Source organism: Mustela putorius, unplaced genomic scaffold (assembly GCF_011764305.1).
Source record: "Mustela putorius furo isolate JIRA1106 unplaced genomic scaffold, ASM1176430v1.1 tig00003909_pilon_pilon_pilon, whole genome shotgun sequence".
NCBI classification, from domain to species: Eukaryota; Metazoa; Chordata; class Mammalia; order Carnivora; family Mustelidae; genus Mustela; species Mustela putorius.
In genome coordinates this window covers 27,837,849-27,865,336 of record NW_025422057.1, presented here as the reverse complement: position 1 = coordinate 27,865,336, position 27,488 = coordinate 27,837,849, and the positions used below count along the sequence as shown (strand labels likewise).

The following is a 27,488-nucleotide window of genomic DNA, read 5'->3' as shown; positions in this document are numbered from 1 at the left end:
TGAGCAACAAGGATGAAAGACAGACCATTGCCTCTGGGGAGTCCTCAGGAAAGGAGGTGCAGATGCCAAAGCAGGAGATGTGGCCATGTGGAAGTCAGTTGGGGGCCCTTTGAGGATCCCCAACACTATGGCTGAGGTGACCCTTCCTCTCTAGCGGACAAAAGGGGCAGCAACTCAGATGTGTGAGCAAGAATCTCAGTGCCCTACTTGCTTCACCACCAGAGTCTTAAGAAGTTAGGGTTTTGGTTACTTATTGAAATCTCAACCCGTCTTTGAAGTTCGGATTCTACCTTCTGTAGAAAACCTTCCCTAAATAAGCCTATGTGATTTACAGGCACTTTGAAACAAGTTAATACCTTATTAAATTACATTCTTATCTTACCACCATACTGGGCTGTAAGTGTCTCTAGGGCAGAAATCATGTTTTGTCTTTTTAAAATGTCCACGCTGCCTAGCGTGGGGTTGAGCATGTAACAGGCGTTCAACAAGTAAGTGTTCCCTGGAAAAGTTGAAAGGAAGAAACCCACAGGTACCCTAAAGTAGCCCAAGCTTCTTTCTAACTTATGGAGGTGGTTGGGTTGAATCCCCACATTTGCAAATCAGAGGGCTGAGGCTCACCCAGTACATGGTATATTTTTCTCTGAAGAAAGCTACTCTGCATGCAGATTAAGGCTCAAAGCCCTACAAAGGACAACCGGGAAAGCACAGTCTCTTCTAAATCCCCTTGGGGACCAGGCTATCCTCTCTGTGTGTCTCCGTCTGCGGGTGAGCGTGCATGGGTGGGGGAGGTAGGGGTGGGGCGGGAGGGCAGAGGCAAGAGGGAGGAGAGAAACCCCAAGCGCTGATTATGTGGAGGGGATTTGCTATGTCTCTGTTCCTCCCCCCCTTCTTTCTTTGTCCTCTTTCTCCGTGTTCCTCTCTTTGTCCCCTTTTCCTTGTCTCCTTCTTCTGCATTTGTCGGGGAGGATCCTGGAGTGTTCTTTTGATCGACTCAATCTTTCTCTGGCACTTGAGTTCTGATTGGCTGAAGGACTTAGAAGGGGGGAAAAAAACTTTAATTAAGTAGATAATCTCTTCTTTGGAAGTTTGGCAGCTCCATTTCACCTCCCCTTAACTCTGTTTGGGATCGCTTACACACCACGAAAGTTGGGACTTGAGGAGAATTCCACCCCACTCCCACTGAGGAGTATATTTCCCCACCTTGTCTGGCTCCCACGTTTTTAGAATTTTCTATCTCTGTTGCTCCAGAGGATTATGTTGCTTACGAAGCCTTCTGTGTGCATCTTCCTTTTCACCTGTATCCTCCGACTCAGCTACACCTGGTAAGTAACCTGGACTCCTACCTGGAACAGGACTAAGTAAATGTATGTAAGGGAGAGAGCTCTTTTTCATTTCCTGAAGTGTGGGAAGATTTGGGATCTTTCCTAGGAAAAACTGTTCTATGGAGTAGGGGCTCTTCCTAAATTTATGGCTGATTTCAGTAAATCTTTAGGACCCTGACTAATTAAGTAATAGATTTAAAAGTAGATTAATAAATTGCTATACTACAAATATTCTAAGTGGTTTTGGGGGAAATGGACAGCAGTCCCCCCCCTCCCCTTTTTAACCAAATCCTGATGTCAGCATTGTGGAGAAAAGGAAGGTGGTTCAAAGCAAGTTCTACTGTGTTTGAATCTGATCTTTGAGGTGAAGGCTGGAGATAAAATGCAATGGGCTCTTACTTTGCACTTTCTGACTTAACTTCACTTTTTTCAGAATATTCCAAGTAACTATGTCATCATGTCTTAGAGATAAAAATTAGCTTGAGCTGTTGAGTTGGTATTGGGTGAATAAATGAAATGAAATATTCTAGAAATCTAAACTTTCTACAAATTTATTTAATGTATGCAATTTACACACACTTCTACGTTGCTCTGAAAATGAGGCAATGTTGGCGAAAGTGCTTTGGAAATTATAAACCACCTCACCAAGGATAGGTGATGTTATTGTCAGTTTCATGTAGCTCTTGGGAATCACATGAAGTATCTATACATGGAAATGTTAACAAGTAACTACGCAATGGGATACAAAAGAAAGACCTGGGAAGTGCATGTCGCTAGAGTGTTTGGAGTTTCTCCCCAATTGAGATACATAAGCTCAGCCTCTTTATCGGTTTGCATTTTGACCATCTGTTTAACCAAGGTCTGAATCCAACTGCTGCATAAACTGTTGAGGAAGCAAGGGTAGGCATTTCTTTGCTGTAATCAGCTTCCTGTGCCAAGAAGGTATTCTTATCATAAATGAGTATAGCCATCTTTATTACAGAGTTGGTAAGAAATATGCCCAATTTATACAATGATTTGCAAGTTAACGCAGTCATTTGCAACACTTCCAGTTACAAAGTGAACCACCAAATAATTGGTTCATTTCTAACTGGCATTTTAATTAAATATTTCACATTCAAAAAAAAAAAAAAAAGTCTCTCTCTTTTTCCCCTCATGAGAACAAAAAGACAAAAGGGAGCAGAGACTATTTCAGAGCATTTCTACTGATGTTCATGGTATTTATTCTTCAGCTGATTCAGTATCAGCAAAAGAGAAACACGAGATTCCTTTCCCCAGTCACCAGGGCAGTGTGAAGAATTGTTCTATAAAAAATACCTTTACTGTGTGTTCCTTCCCTGCTGGAGGGGGTCATGTTCATTTCATTCCGATACTGACACAGCCACACTGAAAGGTGGCTGGGTTGCTTGTCTGTCCAAATTCAAGTGTCTGGATTCAAAAAGAAAAAAGAAAAAAGAGATGTGAAAGAAAGTTCTAATTTAAAAACAGGGTTTAAGAACCCCTCCTCGCCTTGCCTGACTTTGAGGAGAAAATGTACAAATCTCCTGTATAATGTAATTAGATTTTAATTGCTTTTTCTCTATAAGCTCTAATTTGAATTAAACACTTACACTTTGCCAAGAGTCTGTTTTTGGTAGCATTTGAAGAGTGATTTTTAAATTTAACATTAAATCTTGATTATTCTTATAATGGAACTATCAGGGTTCTGCATAAGGTCACCTTCCCCTTTGTGCCATGCAGAGAAATTTGACCAACCACAGCCTTTCAGATATTTCTCTTAATACTTCATTACCAACCTTTTATGTAAGGACCTCAAAAGCATTTAACAAATAGAGAACCACAATTTCTGCTTGGCTGTTCAATTGTAGGCTTGCCTGAAATTACTGTCAAAAAAGTCCATCAACAGAAGCTCTTGGGTTTGAAAGGAGGAAATAAAGATGACACTGACTTACAGCGTGCAGTTTAACTAGGGTTCTCAAGGCAAGAGGACTGGAAACTTTTTAAAAAAGCATTCTCTACCATTTCTTCTTGTCGGGACAATTCTGAGAATTATCGCTTGGTAACTTGAGAAAAATCTTTTCTTTGAATCTGTTTTCCTTAATCCAAATGGCTCCCAAAAAAAGAGAATGGGAATGCGTGATACAGCTAAGCAGAGAGTGATGGTTACAATGGCGGCCAGAGATGAGCCAATTTGAATTTTTGTTTCCATTACTCTTACTCATCTGGCATGAATGGGCCTACAACATGTTTTTCCTTAATTGTTGCCTTCATTTTACTTCAAATGATGTCTCATAATGATCCTAGGTTTTGCCCAGTTCTGCCCATTTCTCCTTTCTCTCTCTCTCCCCTCCACCTGCCCAACTTGATGACCAAATCAAAAAGGTGCACTGGAACACAGAGGTTAACTATGGCTCTGCTCTCATTCTTTCCAAAGGCTTTAAAGGGGGTCAATTTCTTTTCTGCAGTACAGCAAGAATTTATCGAAAATCTTTGGGTTTTAAGACAGCTTTTGAAATACACCATTCCTTGGTTTGCTACATTTATGTATTTAAAGTAACCTTTTTATGAACTTTCTATGAATTTCTATGAAATTTAATCTGATGATGATTGCAGAACCCCTGATCAGCAAGGGCTTCAGTGAGTGTAGGGGGGCTGTCTTGCATTCATACTCTCTCCAAGCATCATCTATAGCAAAAATTATTCTCCACATACATGTGCTACTATTTTTCAAATATGTATTATGAATAATAAAAATACATACTTAAAAGTACTGAATTCATGATAATTTGTGGTTAAGTTTCTGTTAAGTTTTTCCACTAAAAGATACAAAAAAGAACAGGATGCACTAAACTTTGCTACCATAAAAAGAAATTCTCATCCTCAGAGAGGCTGGGAATCTCTGAAGTTAGGGAAGTAAAAGGTAAGTGAAAATTGCTTTGGAATCTGGAAAATAATATGCCAAAACCAAAGAGTCACATACCAATAGCTCCCCTGATCAACAAAAAATTCATAACCCATGAAAAAACTTGGGATTTACAGGGTAACTCTGAGGGGATTAGGTCAGTAGCTACAATGTTGAAGGTCCTACTAAAGGCTTGAGACACAATCACCGAAGTTGAATTCCCAGTTTTATCATTGATTTGTCAACAATTTGAGCCCTACATTTTTGCTTTCAGAGTCTCAATACTTCCTGCCATGAATAAAAATAAGTTAGCTAATAATAATTAATTAGTTAATGATATTTATTAGTACCATCATCATCATCATTTACAAAGTCTAAGAGGTCCTGGGAAGAGACACTTCATTACAACTTCTCTTACAAAACCAGTTTGTATAAATAAGGCAGATGCTCCATAATACATGTTTATTTTATGTGTGTGGATGATAATATGACACAAAGAAGCATCTCCTTTTTGTGATATTATATAAGCAGGGATATTAAAAAAGGATCAGAAGGAGTTTCAATCCAAACCCTCTCTCTTCCATGGAAAGAGTTTACTTTTTTCTCTTTTTCCCAGCTGGGACACTTGCTTTAATGCTGTATCTTAGGGAATGCTATTCTCTCTTGGGACTATAAATATAAATCCCTTTTCCTGGGCTCCAACTACTCTTAGATTTTTTCTTTTCCAACTGATATGATCAAGTTCTCTTAATCTGCTGGATGTTTGCTATTATTAAAATAGGGGCGCCTGGGTGGTTCAGTGGGTTAAAGCCTCTGCCTTCGGCTCGGGTCATGATCTCAGGGTCTTGGGATCGAGCCCCGCATTGGGCTCTCTGCTCGGCAGGGAGCCTGCTTCCCCCTCTCTCTTTGCCTGCCTCTCTGTCTACTTGTGATCTCTCTCTCTCTCTGTGTCAAATAAAAAAAAAAAATCTTAATAAAATCAGTTAGGACATTTAGAAAGGATTTTATTTGTTCATATTTTGGGTGAAATATTTTTTGGCTAAAAGATTCCAAAGATTCCATTAGACCTTTGCCATCTACTCATTTTTGAAGACTTAGTTTAGGTATTCCCTCCTCCCGGAATTCTTCACAGTTAAATTAGCTACCTCTTCTCTCTGTCCCCATTATAGCCAGTGGCAGGTTAAGCCATCGTGGCACTTGGTACCTCTTACTGAATCCTGCTTTTGAATCTATCTTCTTCACTAGCCCAGAAACTCCTCTAGAATCAGACACCTTGCCTTATTTATCATCATGTCTCTTATGCGGAAATTAACCACAATTGTAATAATGGGTAACTTACTGTGTAGGCAGATACTGTTGTAAGTGCTTTACCAATCCTTCTATTAATCCTTCGAATTAGATACTATGGTCATCTACATCTTACAGGTGAGGGAGCTGAGGCCCAGAGATTTTTTTTTTTTTTTTAGGATTTTATTTATTTATTTGACAGACAGAGATTCTAAGTAGATCTTGGGGCAGGCAGAGGGTGGGGGGAAGCAGGCTTCCTGTTGAGCAGAGAGCCTGATGCAGGAGGCCCAGAGATCTTAAATAACTTGGCAAGGTCACCTAACTTGTAATGATCCAGATGGAACTTGAACCCAGAAGACTTGGTTCTTGAGGCTTCATGCTGAATCACGATGATGATGAATGTGTTTTGAACTGACCTTTGCATGTAAACCATTTTACATAAGGGAAGAACCATGACAGGAAACCTTAACCTTAATTTAAACTTAATCTTTTCTTAAGTTCAGAAACTCCTAGAAGTAGGTATCAGTTCTCAGAAGTAGAGCATCTTCATATTTTCTAGTTTAAAGGTAGAAGACTCCATGGTTTACTTAAGTCCTTACTCTTGTATTGCTATAGTCTTCTGAAAAAGGATAATTTAAGATTAGCTTTGGCCCTGCCCCATAACCTGGGGCAAAATCTATCTCAGAAATAATGATAATGTGGGGGCACCTGGGTGCCTCAGTGGGTTAAAGCTTCTGCACTCGGCTTGGGTCATGATCCCAGGGTTCTGGGATCAAGCCCCGCATCAGGCTCTCTGCTCAGCAGGGAGCCTGCTTCCCTTCCTTTCTGCCTGCCTCTCCGCCTACTTCTGATCTCTGTCAAATAAATAAATAAAATCTTTAAAAAAAAAAAAAAAGAAAGAATGATAATGTGAACCAACGCTTAGTACATGTTCACTAAGTAACTGGCCAAAGACACAAAAATTGTCACTGGTGAGACAGAATTTGAACCCACAGCACTCAAGGCTTCTCTCCAATAAGCCTTTCCACTTCAGATAGGACCTTGCTTTGTTTTCCCTGCCCACATTCATAGCCAAGAGCCAGAACACTGGACCATGGTCCTTCCTGTTGTGGCCATCCTTCTTTCTCTGTCTGATACTCTAATTCTTCTGGGAATGTTTAATAATGTTAACAGTAGTCTCATACACATTTAGAAGTCTGGCATTAAGAAACAAAAGCTTGTGCCTGATTAATATTTTTATATTAAAAAAATTAGTTCTGTTAGCTTATTTAAATTATCTTACACTTATTTATCCAACAAATTTATATTTTTTCGTACTGTTATTTCATTCCTTTCATCTCACCGAAAACTGTCTGCAGGCTGATTTGGATTACATGTGTACTGTCACCCAAAACCTCAAGTTACCTGTTCTTTTCAATGTGGTGGACCTGTGTTTGTTCGTAGATCACTCAAAAAGTATCTGTACTATCTGTACTGCTTCTGATGGTTAAGGTTTTATGTGTAGTATAAGAGAGCTAGTTCTGAGGATATTTTCCTAAGGATAAAGACCCATTTTTTGTAGCACATCTTAGGGTCTGCAGGAGCCGGAGAATTATTGTAGTGTCCTCCATTTCATTATTTTTCATGTCACAGCTTTTAAAAAGACACTTAGAATCTTTAGAGCTCTTTTGTCTTTTGATTCCCCTTACATTCAAAGTAAAAGGCAGAGGCAAAAACAAATTCCCCAAGATCCCTAATTCGAGCATGTGATAAGGAGATATAGTGAATAAAGGTACAGTGTTGGTCAAGAAAGAGAGAGAGAGAGAGTGAGAGAGAGAAGGAGGGAGGAAGGAAGGGAGGGAGGAGAAAGAAAGAAAGAAAGAAAGAAAGAAAGAAAAAGGGGCACCTGGGTGGCTCAGTGGGTTAAAGCCTCTGCCTTCAGCTCAGGTCATGATCTCAGGGTCCTGAGCCCGAGTCGGGTTCTCTGCTCAGCGGGGAGCCTGCCTCTCCGAGCCTCTCCCTCTATGCTTGTGTGCACAGTCTCTCTCAAATAAACAAATGAAATCTTTAAAAAGAAAGAAAGAAAGGAAAGGAAAGATCTCTGTTCTATCTCCTTCAGAAAGGCAGAGGAGAATTCACAGGGCTTGGAGAGAGAGGTCAATATAATTTTTCTTAGGATAAGCCCTGACTTTGCAGAAAGCAGATTTTTTATACTAAATCAAAGACTAGCCTGGAGGAAGCTGAGCTCTTTTCACAGAAGTAACATTCCCCGTTGCCTCCCATTGAAATACGTCTACATTCAGAGGACCTCTCAAAAGAAACTACCATTCACTCTGGACAGATTCTCTAGTCTCTTTATAAGCCAATAGCTTGTTTTTCTCAATTTTTTTTTTTTTTTTTTGTAGGCACTGGTTATTGATCTGTACGCTTCTTAGGTCAAAGTTATCTCTAAGCCAAGAGCAATCAGACCATAAGGGGATCGCTTAAATTCACCATTACCCAACCAGTCCAAATTCATTTTTGGTTGTTTCCCCAACTTCAGCATCCTTTTGGACCCAACACACCATGAGGCTGTGTTCCAGTCATCTTCATAAGGCCCTGTAAGTGGACCAGTAGTTCAGTCTTTCTGTACAACTCCGTAGATGAAATTCTTAGGTTTTCTAGGCCAAGCTTAAACCATCCTGCCTTGTGAGAAATTTCCTCTTCATTCAAAACTAATTCTCTTTTGCTACCATAAATCACAGTCCTTTTCCTTGACTCAAGCTCTTCAGGCTCACCATAGTTGAACTGAAAGATTCCATTCTACACAAGTAGCCAGGATAATAAATAGCGAACCATATTATCCTAACATTTCTTCACGTTAATCCAAGGTGCCCGGTGGAGCCCACGCTGCATACATGATTGGTTCAGAAGCAGCATATTGTTTAATTCTGTGTTATGGAAAAATTCATTTTTCAACAAAGAGAGAGAGAACAGTGTATAATGGACCCCCACAACTCTGCTTCAACAGCTGGCCTCTGCTAGCTCATCTTGCTTCATCTTCTCTCACATTTTCAACTGCATATATTTCTCTTTGTCTAAATCTTCTAAATACTACCATGGTTTAAAACTGGAAGAAGAGCAATAGGAAAAGAAAGCTCCTATTGTGTCTGAGAGATCTAGAGTCAGTGAGTAAAGTGAATCTTGGAGAACGTATAGATAAGACCAGCCGCCCTTGGGGAGAAAAATGAAGAATAAAAATTAGTAAAAAGAGAAAATTCATTCAAATACATTTAGTTTATTTCTGTTTGAGCTGCGGCTGATCAGCAAAGGCAACAGAAGTGGAGCGTTGGATTGGATTTAGTTCCATTAAATAGTTCCTTTAAATTGGATTTCGTTCCATTAAATAGTAAAAAATGATACTAAAGTGTCATAACCTGTCAATTTTCTCACCTTGAACTGTACAGCTAGTTGATTTGTAGGCTAATTCTCAGAGTTACCGTATACACCCACCTTCCTGATCCTGAAATAACCTGATATTGTATCCAACAATGCAGTTGAGAACATAAGTATTTTCTAAGGTCTATACTACAGGGACCAGAATAACAAAATCAACAAACAAAACAAAATCTTCTGCCTCCATTATGATCCCGGAAGAGGTTCCTGTAGTCCCAGGCTTTCTGGGAACAGTGGCTTGGGCTGTTCCTTAGCAGCTTTTTGCTTAGAGGGCACAGAACAGAGAAAGAATACAGCTTATTCCCAGTTAGAGTCCTCATTTAAATGCTAAGTGTTGAAGTGCTTTTCGGTAGCTCAGCGTTTCTCAGCAGAGTTTGCTACAATACACAGAGAAGGAAGGAAATGAGGACAAGGAAAGACAGCCTGTCGATTGATAAAACATCCTGGAATACACATGGCATTTTAGTTTCAGAGGAAAAGACTGTCCCTTCAACATTTGTGATTTGCTCGGGAAAGAATCGGCCTGGGATTGTTTTTCAGAGACCTAGAATACACAATTGTCCCATCAGCTCTTATATGGTCTTTGCCAAGAATTATTGGGCACAGGCTGGATTTGAGATATTATGGGAATTTATTATAAATTTTAATATGATTTCTACTAAAACAGATGCATCTGTTTTTTTTTTTTTTTTTAAGATTTTATTTATTTACTTGACAGAGCACAAGTAGACAGAGAGGCAGGCAGAGAGAGAGGAGGAAGCAGGCTCCCCGCTGAGCAGAGATCCCGATGCCGGGCTCGATCCCAGGACCCTGAGATCATGACCCGAGCCGAAGGCAGAGGCTTTAACCCACTGAGCCACCCAGGCGCCCCTGTTAAACTTTTTTTTTTAGCTAAGTGGTTTATAAGACTTTTCTTTTTTGTTGATTTTAGGGCACTGCATTATAATATGGAAAATTCACATTTACCAAAAAAACAGTTTGAGAATTATTTATAGGCCTGAATTCCCTTGGAAGAAAGAGACATAGATATGGGAATAGGATGAAAACTACACATTCTTTCATTTTTTTAATACTTACCTTAGGGAAAAAACCTTCACTGGGCCCCAGTCTGCACTGAAATCATGCCTGTCTTTACTTTCAAGGCCATCCTCCCTCGGTGAGTCTACACTGACGGCTTTCATTTCATAACTGCTCATTTGCTATAACCTCGCTTCAGTTCCTTTGCTCTACTGAAAATAGATCTCTCCGCTGCTATCACCTCTGTCCCTTCTGGGCAAATTTTTAAGTAGGAGGCAACGTGTCTTTGAAATTCTGGGTATTTCTCTTCCCTTCAAGACTTCGGAGATCTGTGCCTTCTGTTTTCTAATCCCTTCCCCTAGCTAAATGGGAAAGAGCCTGATTTCAATTATTTGGACTTCTCAGTGAATAAGAACTAGCCACGCTGTTCACTCCTTAAAATTTTTTTTTGCATCTTAACTTTAATGCATTCCAATTGTACAGGGAATTGCTCCTAGCTTAAATATCCTTGGGTATTGTCAGAGGGGGTAGTGAAAAACTTCGGACCAATGGGATATTATTTCACAGCCATTCGTACAACTTGCCTTCTATGTCATTGTGTGTGCGCCCAGCTCCATGTGTGCTGATGCGCCTGTGTTCTGCGGGCCCAGTGCTGTAGAGGATGGAGAGAATCACAAGGAAACTCGCTCAGAAAGAGCTATCTTTGGGCTCTCCCTGGCCAGAGACATCCTGTGAGTTCTAGGAGGTGAAAAGCCGGCTGTTACACATTCCTTCTAAGAGAAGTTGCTTCACTGGGGCACCTTGTAGCTACAGCTCCAGGCAGCAACTCTCCTCAGGATCCTCCCCACAGCCGTTCGCTCCTTTCCTGTTCTCTCTCTGTGCTAGATCGCCGCCACACAGAGATCCGCACCTGCGTTTGTTTACGGCCACTTCTCTGTTTCCCCTCACCCCAAGCTGTAATCAGATGGTCCCTTCCGAAGTAGGCCAGCTAGAGCTTCAGGACCCAGAGACTTTTTATGGACCTCGAAAGACGAGATTAAAGGGTAGGGAGAAGCCAAACCTATTATTCAAAATTTGTGAGGAAAGTGAAGGTGTGGGGCGGGGGGGTTGTTGCCAAACCAACAAGGTGTCAGAGTGCATTGAGATGAAAGTTTGGGGCCCTGAGAGGAAAACACTAAATTCTGGAGATTCACATTCAGAATTTTGCTTTTTAAAAATATGTGGGGGAGCGGGAGGCACCTGGGTGGCTCAATCGGTTAAGCGTCTGCCTTCAGCTCGGGTTGTGATCTCAGGGTCCTGGGATCAAGCTCTGCATCAGGCTCCTTGCTCAGCAGGAAGCCTGCTTCTCCCTCTGCCTGTAACCCCTGCTTGTGTTCTCTCTCCCAGATAAGTAAATAAAATCTTTAAAAAAAAAAAAAAAACTATACATAGGTGTGGGGAAGGCAAAAAGGGGATCCTAATTTAAATCTAAGCCCCTACGTTAACCACTGGGATTCAAATGAATCAGGGCACACTTGGCCAGATAGTGCTCACCCATGAGAAGTTTGCTGCATGGCACTGAGTTCTTCCCTGGGAAAGGACTCTCATACTCAGGGGAGATGGAGTCCAGCACATGAATTTGACCCATAATAAGGGCCTAGTCATGCAAAGGAAGAAGTAAGTCTGAAGACAGGATGGTATTTGGTACAACTGGTCCTGTGTCCATCTGTGCCCCAGATCATATAGAATCAGCCATGTGTTCTCACCACAGCTGCCAAACTGCTATGTGCTACAGCCTCATGGGCTACGCTACTTTGGAAAATGCCCCCAAACAGGAAGAAATTGTTGAAACTAATAGGATAGTGGTTTAAACTGCTCATCCATAATTAGACATAACTACCAGAGAATGGGAACTTCCAATTTTCTGTGAACTTCCTAAGGTGGTAAAATAAATTACGTCAAATGGTATCAAATGAAGAGGAGCTTTGAAAGTAGGGTGTTTGGATCTATGGATCATAAATGTGAGGTAAGGAAACACAAAGGAACAAAAGAAACTTGGAGACTTTCCAAGAGCTAAAAGAGAAGCTATGGCATTTGTATTTGGGTTGTCCAATGTCCCTTCCCTCCTGTAGCAGCTCTCTGGGAAAAATTTTTGCTGGTGACCAGGCTGATTATGAAATAGGCAACTCAGGAGGCAAAATGACTCATGAGAGAAGCTGCATAATACTGAGCTGTGGGTGTTTGGTGGTTTACAGTCCTGGAGATCAAAGAATTTTCAGTTGGGGTCAGATCGTGGCTGAATATAGCCACTGAGGTGTTGCAAGGCTAGGAGATCCATAGGGCAGAGAAGAAATGGGAAAAAGATGGAAAGTGCACAGGACTCTCCTCTAGCATGACCCATAGCTTCAAAACTACAAATGCATCTGTATCTAGATGGTTGTTTAACAAGAACTGAAAAAAATATTTAGTAATTAGGAATAGTAAAGACTTGGACACACATTGAAATGAAGGGGAAAGAACTGATAAATGTTGACAGTCAAGGAGCTAGGCAGAGGGCAGAGAAAATGGGACAAGAGGGCATGATTTAGCTAACCAGCCTAGATGGGGGTAAGGGACAGCAGAGGGTATGGTGAAACATTATTGTAAGAGCTGAGAAGGAATGATGGAAAAAGAGGGAAACAGAGAGAGAGAGAAATTACTACTCTCCCAAATTCTTACTGTTGGTAAATGAACTTGGGAGAAGGATGAGATGGCATCAGAAGCTTGTAGGAAAAAGTACAAACCGAGGACTGAGTTAGAGTCATTGATGACAGTGGATTGATCACAAGAATATGGTCTAAGAATATAAAATCATAGCTATGGCATTGAAGACTTCCATGAACGGAGGTAGTCAGCAAGTTTCCTAGAGGACAGATGGCCCTTAGACAAACACTCAGAATCCTTGTGGGCACATTCCACCTACCCCCCCCCAAATAGTTTATTCCTGGTATGACAAAGGTAAACATGAACAAGTCAGTTATAACTGCTAGGGGGGAAAACTACCGTACCAAGAAAAACCGCAGGGAAGGAAAGAAATCCCCATGATTTTAATGATCAGTGCAGCCAGAGACCCAGCCCCTCAAGGCAGTGACCAGAGAGAGCTATGAGAGCTACCAAAACCAGAAGGTACTCTATCCAGAAACAAAACAAGACAATGTCCATCCATTGCTACTGTTACAGTTGGAGCAGCAATTGTCTAGAAGACTGAAGCAAAAATTTAAACTTTCCAAGCCCTCAAATTATTACTTAGGCATTAGAGGCCTGTTCTCCCTCTGGACCAGTGTTTCTCGAAGTGGACTCTGAGGATCATCTTAGGAATGTGGTATACACAGATTCCTACCATCTATTCCCCCCATTACCACCACTCAACAGGAGTCTCTGGAACTGGGACCCAAGAATCTTCATGTTTAATAAACTCCCCAGAGGATTCTTATGGACTGTACCAGCTAATCCATGTGGATTAATTTTCAAATGCCTACACTGAAGTCTATTCTCCAAATCTCTTGGCATTCCAGACCATGTACGTACGTATGTATATATGTATGTAACATTTAATTTTTATATATTTTTATACTTTATATATTTAAATTATAAATGTATTTTTTAAAGATTTATTTACTTATTTGACAGAGCAGGAAAGAGAGCACAAGCAGGGGGAGAGGCAGGCGGAGGGGGAGGAAGAAGCAGGCTCCCCACAGAGCAGGGTGCCCGACATGGGGCTCAATCCACCTTAGCTGAAGACAGACGCTTAATCGACTGAAACACCCAGGCACCCCTATCAACTTATTTTTATATAAGTGACATTTTACAGATTTATAGAAGTTTGCAAAGAACTGTACCGGAAAGTCCTATGTACCCTTTCCCCAGCCTTCCCCAGCGTTAAGATCTTATAACCATAGTATCTCTTCCATAAAGCTTACTCAGACTTCTCAGTTTTACATACAACACTAAAGTTTACACTCCATTGCCCTAGACTGGAACCCTTCAAACAAAACAAAACAAAACAAAACAAAACAAAAAGCTGAAGCAAGACTAACACCAGGAGACAGGAGGTAGAAGACTGCAGTCCTGCCTAGGTCAGGCACTATGGCCACCTGACAGTTAAAGGGAATTGGTGGAGTGTGGCTGTTGCTTACACACTTCACCGCTGGGACTCACAGGAGGGCCAGGAGCAGGTCTGGGGGGATGCTCTCACCAAAGCCACCTTCTTTGGCATCTGGGGAAAGGGGCAGGGCTAGTTTCAGGCAGAGTCTCATTGAAGAATTATCCTGCTTATCTGGCAGGAGAGCCCCATCTATCTGCTTTTAAGCCAATGGACACTGCCAGCTCCCAGCATAATAAAGAGTCTCACCTAAATCAGAAACTGCACTGGTGCTTATTCTTGAGGGAGTCGTCCTAGGGATGGAGGAGGTCCAGTGTGGGTGAATCAGTAATAGCCGGTGTGCCAAGGCCAAGGATATGGCTCCTGGGTGGACAAAGGCACTTTGAGCAGGAGGTCACTGAAAGCTGAGCCCAGGAAGGGTCTCAACAAAACACGAGAGAAAGTCTAGTTGCTACTTCTCTTCATTGCCCATTTCTTTGTGAGGATGGCACCTTTTAAAGGTGCTCCAGGCTGGGCCCACCACTTGCAGTCTGGGTATATGGGCAGGTCAGGAGTACTGGCAGGGCTGATGGCTTTAGAAATTTATCTAAATGAGTGGCTATGGGGTTTTCCCAGGATAGCATGGGATAGGGATAGCAAGATAGGGAATCAAGAAGATCCCAGCTAGGAAGCTAGTCGCTGGAACATGTTAGCAAGCCCCTCAGCTTTGGTCCAATGAAGAAGGCTGGTGGGTGATGAGGAGGCCATGTTACAGGCCAAACCTGAAGAATTATTTTACCGAAACCTTCTAAGACCATGCACACAAATGGCAGTTTTGATACCTAAGTGGAAAAGCAAAGCTCTAAAATGGATTAAAAGACATCTGTCCCTGTATTTAAAAAAAAAATCTCTGATTCCTCTAAGAGAAGTTTTAGGTTCACAGAGAGCTTGACAGAAAGTACAGAGTTCCTGTAAATACTCGCCTTCCTCCCCGCACAGTTTCCCCATTATTAACATCCCAAATTAGTGTGGTACATTGCTACTTTTTTTATGCATTGAACTCAGTCTAAGCAGAAACAGTCCTCCCTACGATGTGCCCAGGGAATATGGTGGTGCCCAGATAAAGCAGAGGCCAGGCCTGGCAGATATGGGTGCCTGGTGGACATACACACAGAGGGAGGCTTGGAGCAATGGAAGAATAGAAAAGCAGCAAAGACAATGTGATAGTTAACCGTGCTTGTTTATCAGTGTGTGCAAAACATCACTAAGACCTTCAAGAAGTAGTTACCAAGAACTTTTTGGGGATCAGAAGTCCTGAATTAGCAGGTGGGAATATGAGCAAGAGAAACACGGGTTGCGGAAAAGCATAGCAGCGAAGGAATACATGCTCCGGGATCACCCTGACTAGGTTCCCATCCTGGCTTCACCACTTACCCAGCTGTGGGATGCTGGCTAACCGCTGTATGCTTCAGTTTCTGGTTCTGTAAAATGGAAGACATTATAGTTTCTACCTTATTCAATGGTTGTGACAATGATACGAGCTGAAAACGTGCAAAGAAAGCACTTAAAGTGTTTTCTGTGCACAGGATAAACATTCAGTATATAGCATAGTACCTACCCCATAGGGTTGCCATGGAAATTAAAAATGATGATACAGGTGAAGCACTGGTTTAGAAGAGACACACTCCATAAATGTCAGCTATTATTGTGTGATGGAGGTTAAATTTTAAATGGCATCAGTATATATACTGGAAGACTGTCAAAAGGAGAAGAAACAATTACACCATTTTTATTTGGCAGCATAAAAACAAAACTAACCAGTTATTTATGTAAATCACTTACCACTTATGTCTAATTACTATGAAGCACAATAACAATTATACATAACATTAAGTGTGTCAGATTGACTTTGCTAAAACTTTTGATTATAACACCAACCTCTGTGTACATATGCTTAGTGTTAACTGTCTGATGCTCTTGTGGTATGATCATCTGCTAATGGGGATGGTCGTCTGCTCTCAATGTTAGAAAATTAGTGGGAGCACTGGCTTGCCAGTCTTCCTTGTCCATATCCTCCCTTGGATCTTTTCCAGTGATCCTATTATCCTAAAATTTTCTGTTCGTTCTGATGATCTTTCCATCCTTTTTTCAAAACCCTTTAATTCAATCCATTTTTAAGGAGCACTTACTCTGTTCAAGGTACTGGAATAGGAGTTGGAGGGGAGACAAGTCAAATATTAGGGAATAAAAGGAAATCTTAATACGAGGCAGAAGAAAGTTACTATGAATCTTCAGGAAATGCTGGTTGTGGCTTTTGAACTAGATATTAAGAGTAAGTAAAATTGTTATATGGAATTGACTACTCTGGACATTTTGTATAAAGAGAATCATACAATTTATGAAGCAGAGAAGGGTGGGGGAGTTGCCGTTTTAAATAGGATGACCAAGAAAAGATTTAGGGAGAATGACACACAGGATTTAAAGGCTGAATGCAGGTGAAGGAACAAACTATGTGGAGATCTGAGTAAAAAGCATTCTGGGCAGAAAGAACAGCCAATGTGATGGCCCAGAGGCTGAATGAAGAGTGCCTGGTGTGCTGGAGGAACAACAAGGAGACCAGTGTGGTGTTAATGGGGGCCAGACTGCACAGGATTTTATAAACCATGATAAGGTTTGGCTTTCTGCTCTGTGTGAAAGAGGAAATCAGGGCACCTGGGTGGCTCAGTGGGTTAAGCCTCTGCCTTTGGCTCAGGTCATGATCTCAGGGTCCTGGGATCGAGCCCCACATCGGGCTCTCTGCTCTGCAGGGAGCCTGCTTCCTCACCCCCACCTGCCTCTCTGCCTACTTGTGATCTCTGTCTGTCAAATAAATAAATAAAATCTTTTTTTTTAAAGAATAGATTTTTTCAAAAAGAAAATCATTGGAAAACTTTGAACAGAAAGTAGCAAAATTTTTTTTAAATTTTATTTATTTATTTATTAAATTTTTTATTTTTTATAAACATATATTTTTATCCCCAGGGGTACAGGTCTGTGAATTGCCAGATTTACACACTTCACAGCACTCACCAAAGCACATACCCTCCCCAATGTCCATAACCCCATCCCCCTTCTCCCAACCCCTCTCCCCCCAGCAACCCTCAGTTTGTTTTGTGAGATTAAGAGTCACTTGTGGTTTGTCTCCCTCCCAATCCCATCTTGTTTCATTGATTCTTCTCCTACCCACTTAAGCCCCCATGTTGCATCACTACTTCCTCATATCAGGGAGATCATATGATAGCTATCTTTCTCTGCTTGACTTATTTCGCTAAGCATGATACGAAAGTAGCAAAATTTGATTTACATTTTATTTTTCTAAAGATTTATTTATTTATTTATTTATTTATTTGCTTGAGAGGGGGTGGAGGGCGGGGCAGAGAAAGAATCTTCAAGCAGACTCCCCACTGAACGTGGAGCCTGACATGGGGCTCAGTCTCATTCCACATGGGATCATGACTGGAGTCAAAACCAAGAATTGGATGTTCAACTGACTGAGGTACCTAGGTGCCCCTGATCTATATTTTCAAGGGACTGATCTTTAAATAGACCAATCATTTTGAGAATAAAATGTGGGAGAATAAGGGGTGGAAACAAGGAGTTCAGTCAGGAGGCTTTAACAATAATCCAGGCAATGGAGCTCCTGGCTGGCTCAACTGATAGAGCATGTGACTCTTGATCCCAGGGGTTGTGAGTTCAAGCCCCACATTGGGTGTAGAGATTGCTTAAAAGAAAAACCTTAAAAACAAAATGATCATCCGTGTTATTGAAGGTATCAATTAGTTTATCCAGGCAGGAGACAATGATAGCTTGGAACCAGGGACAGCGGTGAAGGTGCTAAGAACTGATTAGAGTCTGGATATAATTTGAACCAGAGTTGGCAGGATTTGATGACAGAATGAATATGAATATGGGATATGAGAGAAAGAAAGGAGCCAAAGATGATTCCAAGATTTTTGTCTGACAACTAGAGGAGGAAGTGTCCTTTACTCCAGTGGGTAAGACTACAGAAGGAGCAGGTTTGGGATGATGGCAGCAAAGATCAGGAGTTAAATTTTGGATGGATTAAGTTTGAGATGCCCATTAAACACTGAAGTGGAACATGCAAGTCTGGAGTTCAAGAAAAGGTCTGAGAATTGTTAGGAGGGTAAGGCACAAACCTTCTGAATGACATTCCATCTGGGTGGTATCTTCAGCAACAGTCCATATGGGGTATGGGAAGCTTGTACTTCGTCTAGGAGCATGGTGATTATACCGTGTTCTATAGAGCTGTCTCCGCTTGGTAAACAAATTTTGGATCTTCTACTGTTTATTAGCATCTTGCCTCCAATCACATAATTGTCCCTGGGAAATATCCATAAAAACACTTAAATTCCTTCCTTTTTCGCTCTCTTTGCACTTTCTAACATCACACACTAACTATGCTATCTGTAATCCATATTGTATTTTACTCCCCAATAAAATATCTTGCCATTGTCTCATTAATTAAGAACAAGATCATCCTCCTTTGGTGTTCACAAGGACACACTACCTTTTTTTAAATTGAGATATAGTCAACACATAACATTATATTAGTTTCAAGTATACAACAGGATGATTTCATTATATGTACATACTGCAAAATGACCATTACAAGAAGTCTAGCTAACAATCCCGAGTCTTTTCTTAATATTGGATGGTCTGGATATGAGGAAGCCAGCCATGGTTCACATATGTCTGCTAATAACTCTGGGGTTGACAAACATTAATTAATGGAAATGTCCACACAAAGCCTACAGTCTTGTCCCATGGCAGGTGTTCAATTAAATGTAACTGATTAATCATTTTGGCTCAAACAGCTCATCATACAGATCTTTACATATTGTAGGATCTTTTTTTTTTTTCATATTGTAGGATCTTGAGTAAAGAATCCTCTACTATCCCCCACCATGGCTCTCTGTGATCCCAAATTAGTATCCTCTCACAACCCAGGCTCATGGCAAAGCTTTCTCTTTTCTCTACGACTTGATTTTTGTTTTGTTGCTGTTTTCTTTCCTGATACTGTCTATCCTCTGAATGGGAACTAGCCTCTATCTGGCCTGGTAATGTCCAAAAGCCTTTGCAAATTATGACTAACATAAAGATCGCCTCTATGAGCCAGAGCAAGACTCTCCAGTGTTACCCCGTTGTAGCCACATCCATCCCCAATCCCTAACCCCTGAAAATCACTAATCTATTCTCCAGCTCTATGATTACCTATTTCATGATTGTTGCATAAGTGAAATCATGAAGTATGTAGAAATCATGAAGATAGAACATGAGTGGAGTAGAGGAAGAGAGAGAATCCTAAGCAGGCTCCATGCCCAGCGGGGAGCCTGATACGGGGCTCTGTCTCACGACCTTGAGATTGTGACCGGAGCAGAAATCAAGTCAGATGCTTAACCAACAGAGCCAATCAGATGCCCCAATGTATGTATCATTTTGAGATTGGCTTTGATCACTTTGATCATCCGTGTTATTGAAGGTATCAATTAGTTTATTCCTTTTACCACCCAGTAATGCTCTGTGGCATGGATGAACCACAGTTATTTTATCCACTTATCCTGGGAAAGGTATTTGAATAGCTTCCAGTTTTGGAGTATCATCCATATACATCCATGTACAAGTTCCTGAGTAAAGACAAATCTTCATTTCTCTGGGCTAACTACCCAAGAGCAGAACTGCTAAGATGAATGGCAAGTCCATTTATTTCGGTTTTGAAAGAAATGGCCAAACTACTTTCCAGAGTCAGATTATTTATTTTTGGAATTTAATTATGACTCAGTTCCTAGAAAGACACTCTATTACTTCTTTCTTTCTTTTTTTAAGATTTTATTGAGAGAGAGAGAGTGCGTGTGCAAGCAGAGGGAATGGCAGGCAGAGGGACAGGGAGAAGCAGCCTCCCTGCTTAGCAGGGAGCCCAGTGTGGGGCTTGATCCCAGGACATTGGGATTGTGACCTGAGCTGAAGCAGACACTTAACCAAATGAGCCACCCAGGCTCCCCTATTTACTTCTTTCTGATTAAAGAACTATCCTTCTCAGAGTCCTACGGAGTCTGATGGCCTTGGATTTAATCCTGCTTTAATCACTTATTAGATGGGTGAGACTGAACAAGATATTTACCTTTTTTGTGTCTCATATTCTCTATTTAAAAAATAGGAACATTAACGGCACAAGCCGTGGTTGTGCCGAACCACAAGATCGGCATGTAAAATACTCACAGTAGAGTGCTGGTACACAGTACTAAGTTCAAGCTCTCTCTTCCCACTCCATGGCAAAAATAATAATCAAATATTACTTGCAACATTTTTGTTATTTGACGTTTTAAAAATCAAAAGAAAGTATGTTAGTTCTCCTCCTCCTCCTCCTCCTCCTTCTTCTTCTTTTTAAGCAGCTTCCACACCCAGCATGGAGCCTAGTGCAGGGACAGGGACTGAAACCACAATGCTGCGATCAGAACCTGAGCTGAGATCAAAAGTCAGATGTTTAACTGACTGAGACATCTAGGCGCCCTGATGTTAGCTCCTTTTGTGCATATTCTATTAGATAAATTTATCTTTAATAGCTCCCTTCTGCATAATTTTTCCTAGGAAAAACCATTTTCATTTCTTCCTATCAATTATGTTTGCTGAGGTAATCCCTATAATGCTTGGCAACAGAAATGAGTTGGTATATCCCCATTATGCTCTGTGGTTTTTGTCTCTTCTAGGTCAGTGAACAATTTCCTGATGACGGGTCCAAAGGTAAGAAAGAATGGCCTTTGATTTATTTGGATTTCACTGATCTTAAGTGAAGACTATACACGTCAATTTCTTTTCATGATATCCACATTTTGTATTAGCTGTGTATATTACAGAAGCAAAGACGTGGCATAGAGAGGGTTAGGGATGCACCCAAAAGAACACAGCAAACTACTGTCAAGACCAAAGCAAGAACTCAGGAGAACTGATTCTGAATTTATGGCCAGAAGTTCCAGAACCACAAAAGTCAATGGCCTTTCCCAGTGTCAGGTTGCAGCCACACATCCTTCTCAGTGCAGTGGTAGGACACAGCTCTCCATCTTTAAAATGCTGACTTTGTACTCCATGATCTCTAAGGACAGTTCCAGCTGCCAAATGTTCTTTTCTAAGACAGTAATGGGATGAGAACAGCCGAAAATTCATGAATTATGTAATTTGGACTCATTTTGGAGAGGCAGAATAGTATAGTGAACAAAGGCTAGCGAGGTCTAGGGGCACCTGGGTGGCTCAGTTGTTAAGTGTCTGCCTCTGGTTTAGGTCATGATCCCAGGGTCCTGGGACTGAGTCCCACATGGGGCTCCCTACTCAACAGGAAGCCTGTTTCTCCCTCTGCCCCTCCCCCTGCTTGTGTTTTCTCTCCCATGGTCTCTCTGTCAAATCAATAAAATCTTAAAAAAAAAAAAAAAAAAAGGCTAGTGAGGTCTAGATCTGGTAACATTGAATTTCATTCCTACTGTTACCATGCTAGCTGTGGGACCTTGAACAAACTGCTTTACTTCACCTTTCTGGGCCTCAGGTTCCTAAGCTATAAAAATAGTACCTATTTCACAAGGTTATTTGTGATGTTAAATGGAATAGCATATTTAATTTAAATGCTTACTCTGTCATTATTTTATTTTTTAAAAAAGATTTTATTTATTTGTCAGAGAGAGAGCACAAGCAGGGGGAGCAGCAGGCAGAGGGAGAAGGAGAAGCAGGGTCCTCACTGAGCAAGGAGCTGAACTCATTCCCAGGACCCTGGGATCATGACCTGAGCCAAAGGTAGATGTTATACCGATTGAGCCACCCAGGCGTCCCTGTCATTATTTTAGAAGGAGAGGAGAGTGGGCAGGAAAAGAGCTGCATGGCCATTTCAGTGCAAATGCCTCCCAAGTTCAGCTGGGAGTCTGAATTTTGACCCTTGTGTTTCTGTAGGCCTACCTGATCTATTCCAGCAGTGTTGCAGCTGGTGCCCAGAGTGGTATTGAAGAATGCAAGTATCAGTTTGCCTGGGACCGATGGAACTGCCCCGAGAGAGCCCTGCAGCTGTCCAGCCATAGTGGCCTTCGCAGTGGTAAGGAAAGCCTCGGCCACAGCTCCCTTGACTCCCTGGCCATAGGTTAGAGCCCTGTTCTTCAGGGATGGCCTCCTGCTGCTTCTACATCAGCATCCTAGGCCTCACCTGGTCTCTATTCTCAGGTGATCCTGTCTCTGGGATCTTTTCTCTGTCCCTTTTCCATCTCCTCCTTCTTACAAAGCTTTTTTTTTTTTCTCTCTCTCTCTCTTCACAACACCCTCACTGCTCAATGCATAGACCTTGCCTCACCCCTAGTCTATAACATCCTTGGCCTCCCAGTTGGCTAAGGGCTTCCTCACACTAGCATCAGGAGGTAGGCAGGAGTATTAATTCTTCATGCCACTTAGCCCCTTCTTTCAGCAGCTCAGCAGAGAGGTACAGGATAAGTGGGGACTAACTTGGACACCAGATTCCCAAGAAGATAAAGAGTGGCCAGACCAGTCAATGAAATAGCTGCTAAGCGAGGTTTCTTCCAGGACTAGCTGGCCCATGCCTCTTAGACTTCAGTATTTCAGGAAGGAAAGGGCATGAGTTCTTTACAGCCTGGCCTTCAGATTCATCTCCTTCCCCATTTCTTCCTCTGGCTCTTTGCCACCTAAATCCTTAAGAATCCTATAGGTCAACAGTCATCTAGCCACCTAGTCATAATGTGTGACCTGAAAAGATGGGAGGGGAGAAGCATAGCGCTCAGACGGAGGCTGAAGCAGACCGTGGAAGAGAGTAAGGTACATTGTAAAGGTGGGGAAACAGGTTGGAGCTGGGGACGAGAGCACAGTGATGGCACTCAAGGGAGACAGCACGACTGGCACTCTCTGAGTTGTAACCCCCTGCTCTGACTCCCCCATTTCTGTTCCTGCCAGCTAACCGGGAGACAGCATTTGTACACGCCATCAGCTCTGCTGGGGTCATGTACACTCTGACTAGGAACTGCAGCCTCGGCGACTTTGACAACTGCGGCTGTGACGACTCCCGCAACGGGCAGCTGGGTGAGTAGAGGTACGGTGGGTGGCCAGGGCAGGCCAGTGAAGTCAAGAAAAGTTCGGTGGGTAGTTTGGTGGGTGGAGGACAGTGGTATTCTTCTAAATCTGGGGAAATCAGGGCCTCCCAGTTTAAGCCAAAACCCTAGAAGTGACAAACCAGGCTCAATGTAGCTCGGGGCCCTCCTTCTCCAAGTGGGGGGTTTCCTTAGTTTACACAACCAAGGAACACTCCCTGTGGATTCAATCCTGCTACTCTCTCAGAACAGAAGGAACATCATTCCATGTCCCCGTATTGGGGGACATGCCTACCCATTTCCTTTCTACGCTTTACCTCTGCTGTCCTCTGGAATCCTCTCTGATCTCCAATTCAACTTTCAACTTGGTTGATCCATATTATTTCTATTGTGCCCCTGCCCCCCCAAGCTGGTGCTTTCCTCTCCTTTTTCGGGCCATTGTCAATCGCTCACCAGGCACGAACACACTCTGCCCAAAGACCAGAGACTGCGTGTAGAGGGCCAAGCTGCAGGCGCCTTGCAGAGAATCCACTCCTCAAGGACTTAGGTCATGGAGCCCAGAGCAGGGAACTGGCTGAGGCTGGAAGTGGAAGCGGAAATGAGGCCTAAACAAATCTAGGATGAAACTGATCTGGAGAGGATACTTGCCCAACGCCAAACGCAGTTAGAAACAGTAGCCTAGGAGCTCATGCTTGCCTGCTCAACGACCTTTCCTCCCCTCGTACCCTTCCAGGGGGCCAAGGCTGGCTGTGGGGAGGCTGCAGTGACAACGTGGGCTTCGGAGAGGCAATATCCAAGCAGTTTGTCGATGCCCTAGAGACAGGACAGGATGCTCGGGCAGCCATGAACCTGCACAACAATGAGGCTGGCCGCAAGGTGAGTCCTACAGCCCCTGGGGTGAGGCAGCTGGCTCCACCCCCACCAGCCCTAGGTGCGGACCCCTCTTCAGTTCATTAAACAGATTGGAAAAGCGAGGGTCCAGGCCCGCCAGCTACATGGACTAGCTAGCCGCCTCGCAATCCCCCAGCGGCCAACTCCCCCGCCGCTTACTCCCTGGCCAGCTCACTCCTAGCTCTCTCCCCAGGCGGTGAAGGGCACCATGAAACGCACGTGTAAGTGCCACGGAGTGTCCGGCAGCTGCACCACGCAGACCTGCTGGCTGCAGCTGCCCGAGTTCCGCGAGGTGGGCGCGCACCTGAAGGAGAAGTACCACGCGGCTCTCAAGGTGGACCTGCTGCAGGGGGCCGGCAACAGTGCCGCCGGCCGAGGCGCCATCGCCGACACCTTCCGCTCCATCTCCACGCGGGAGCTGGTGCACTTGGAGGACTCTCCGGACTACTGCCTGGAGAACAAGACGCTGGGGCTGCTGGGGACAGAAGGCCGAGAGTGCCTGCGGCGCGGACGGGCCCTGGGCCGCTGGGAGCGCCGCAGCTGCCGCCGGCTCTGCGGGGACTGCGGGCTGGCGGTGGAGGAGCGCCGCGCCGAGACCGTGTCCAGCTGCAACTGCAAGTTCCACTGGTGCTGCGCGGTCCGCTGCGAGCAGTGCCGCCGCCGGGTCACCAAATACTTCTGCAGCCGCGCCGCACGGCCGCGGGGGGGCGCCGCGCACAAACCCGGGCGAAAACCCTGAAGGGCTCCTTGGCCCCCTCCTATCCCCTTCTGTCCTAGGCTTCTTTTAGAGAGACCCCAGTGATAGAGGAACCTAGGGAATGCCCCCGCCCCAGCATCCCCCTGCCCAGGGATCCCAGGAGGGAGAGACACCACCATCTCTCCAGTTTCCAACCCTTTATCCCACCCTTTCCCCCAATTCTTCTGTGCTCTCCTCCAACTCTGTCCCCATCATCCTCACCCGCCACACTTAGGTGTGAGAACTCCCAGTCCTGAGATTTTGAGCTCCTGATCTTCCCTGGACTAGGGTGAGAACAGGCGCGTCTCCTCCCCTTCCCTGCTGCCCTAAGGCCTGGCCTGGCCTGGCTGATGGAGCCTGTGGAAGAGCACAGCCCAGATTCACAGGGCCTGGCCCGGGAAAGCCATGCTTTTCCCTTTCACCCATTTTCTTGCACCCCTCCCCCTATTCTTCTGCTGCCAGGTCTCTACCACAGCCACATCTTTTCTTTCTTCAGAGCTCCTTCCGTGCTTCTGATTCCCTGCTAACCGCTGGCAGACACCCCAGCAATCTCTAATGCTTTCTCTTGTTCCCGTTCCCTGAAGAAAAACTGACAAAACTGACCCTGGAAAAAGCATGTGTTTGGGGCTTGTTTCCCAAAGGCAGGGCCTGAGGATGGAAGAAATGGGAACCCTAGCAGGGTGACTTGCTGGAAACCAAGGGTACTACTCAACCATGTGATATTGACTCCACCCGTCAGGCCATGACCTAGTGACCTTCAGACAATCACCCGAGGTGCCCCAGGCATACCCACAATGTCTGGGAACTATGTAAGGGCAGACGACCAGCTACTCCCTGCCCCTGAAACTTCTCCCTGCTCCTAACCTATTCCTTCCTAGCAACCGACTTTACCTCTCCTCCTTCCTCAAAGGATCCTTGTTTCTCTGAGCCAAGACTGAATGAAATAAAGAACATTTCCCATTCAGACCCCACTCTGTACCTCTAAAAGCAGGTCATGAGGAAGGAGAAGCTGGGACCTTTCCTTTTCGCAAACCTGGATCTCAAATAGGCAGGATTCAGGGCATTGGATATTTGCCTTCAATAGGTAAACTTCCTGCGATGAAACTTTCCAGTTGGAAGCTCAGCACCTTGAACTTTAATTTATTGAAGTCCCTGTGATATGTGCCTTCTTGTCTAGGTATTGAACTTATTCTTGGGGACATTGGGGAGGGTGGGTGGAAGACAGAACTTCTAGGCCCTCTCTTCCTTCCCCGCGTTGCTAGAACACTATCCTCCCTCAAGCCTCACTTTCTCGATGGCCTCCGTAGTTAACGCTGGGCTGACTGAGGCTAGCCTGCCAACAATTAGTGAATCATTCACACAAACCTTCCCTCAGTACATTCACTCAGAAGCTAAGAGCTCACTGCTTGTGAGCTCGCTGCTTGAGAGAAAAGCAGTACAGCAGGAACTTGCTTCTGAAAGAGGGCTCTGGAAAGGGAAGAGTCAATCCCTGACAGATTCTCTGTAGCCCACGGAGCTTCCCAGCCGTCTCCCTCCTCCTAAGCTGGTCATGGGTCTGGACACGGGACAGCTCTTTAGAACTGGTCAGATGCCAGCCCACCTCATCCTACCTCCCAGAGTAGGAAAGGGCACAGAGATGTGGCTCCAAGTAGGTAATGGGCTAAGGCTTTCGAGGCCAACCCAGGAGAGTGGAAAGGCTCCTTGTCTATTCCAAACTGGGACAGTGGCCAGGTCAGACTCCAAACCCCTAGCCTCATCCCTGTACATCCTCTGGTCAACTAACACTTACTGAGGGGAGAGGCTGCCTGCCCTTCCCCATGGGGGACACACTTCCCTTCAGGATCTCCTAAGGCTTCATTTCCAGCTCTATCAGCAAAAGCCCTTTTTTGCTCCTTCCCTCAGCTTTGATCTGGGCCTCGTGAATCTCCCAACTTGTCCTTCTTCCCTAATCAAGTAGCAGCATATGCTAACCTGGCTGTCCTACTTGGCAGAATTACTTGATAGTGTACCATAAGAAAATCTGGCAAGGCCACTAGAAAATATAAAGGAACGGGGCTGTAAGGGAAAACTGCATTCTCCAAGTCTCTCAGCATGAAAGCAGGACAATTATTGTGCTTCATATTTGATAATCCCAGGCCGGTACTTGAAACCCATCATTGCTGCCGGAAAGTTCTTTCATAGGTTGTTGTTTTGTATTGCCAAATGGATATGATTGATAAGCAGATTCATCTGAGTTCTATAAAGAAAACATTATTGAGCTAACGCAGATCTGTATTGCTTTCTTTCCTCTCTTGCATTATCCACGCATTCCTCTGGTCAGTCAGCAAACCACGGGTGAACAAATACAGTGGTGAACAAACAACACAGAGACCTCCTTGCGTTCATGGAGTTTAAGTTCTCTCTTACGCTCAATCACCAGGGTTGTGCTCCCCTTTGCAAAACATGGATGAGTCCAGAACAGCTGCTTGGTAGGACACCTTGGAGGTCAACCAGTCAAACCTTTTGTTTTATAGATTAAAACCGATGCTGAAAAAGAGGTCTGTCTTGTTCAGCCAACTAGTAAGTTACTGTGGGGTACATCCTGGAACCCTCCTTTCCTTCCTCTTGCATACCCTTTAAGGCCCATGCGTCTCCACCAGAGAGAAGCAGAGGGAGATCCTGAGAAGTGACAAGGACACGGCGTGGGGGGAAGGGG

The 27,488-nt window shown here is 43.7% G+C and overlaps 2 protein-coding genes across 3 annotated transcripts in view; one reads left to right on the top strand and one right to left on the bottom strand.

Annotated features, from left to right (window-relative positions):
• PKD2L1 (polycystin 2 like 1, transient receptor potential cation channel) overlaps positions 1-23,905 on the bottom strand; it is a 157,673-nt gene extending 133,768 nt beyond the window's left edge. For both annotated transcript variants that reach the window (XM_045068514.1, XM_045068515.1), the window contains exons 1-5: positions 23,620-23,905; positions 18,238-18,421; positions 15,660-15,797; positions 15,476-15,522; positions 2,640-2,750 (exon numbers count right to left, since the gene is read on the bottom strand). The gene's annotated coding sequence lies outside the window, so the exon portion shown is untranslated. The remainder of the gene's footprint in view (positions 1-2,639; positions 2,751-15,475; positions 15,523-15,659; positions 15,798-18,237; positions 18,422-23,619) is intronic.
• WNT8B (Wnt family member 8B) lies at positions 922-27,488 on the top strand. Its single transcript, XM_004749484.3, has 6 exons — positions 922-1,322; positions 20,806-20,839; positions 22,031-22,169; positions 23,033-23,158; positions 23,900-24,042; positions 24,251-27,488. Exons 1-6 carry the CDS (start codon positions 1,255-1,257, stop codon positions 24,794-24,796), a joined length of 1,056 nt encoding a protein of 351 aa, XP_004749541.1. The 5' UTR covers positions 922-1,254; the 3' UTR covers positions 24,797-27,488.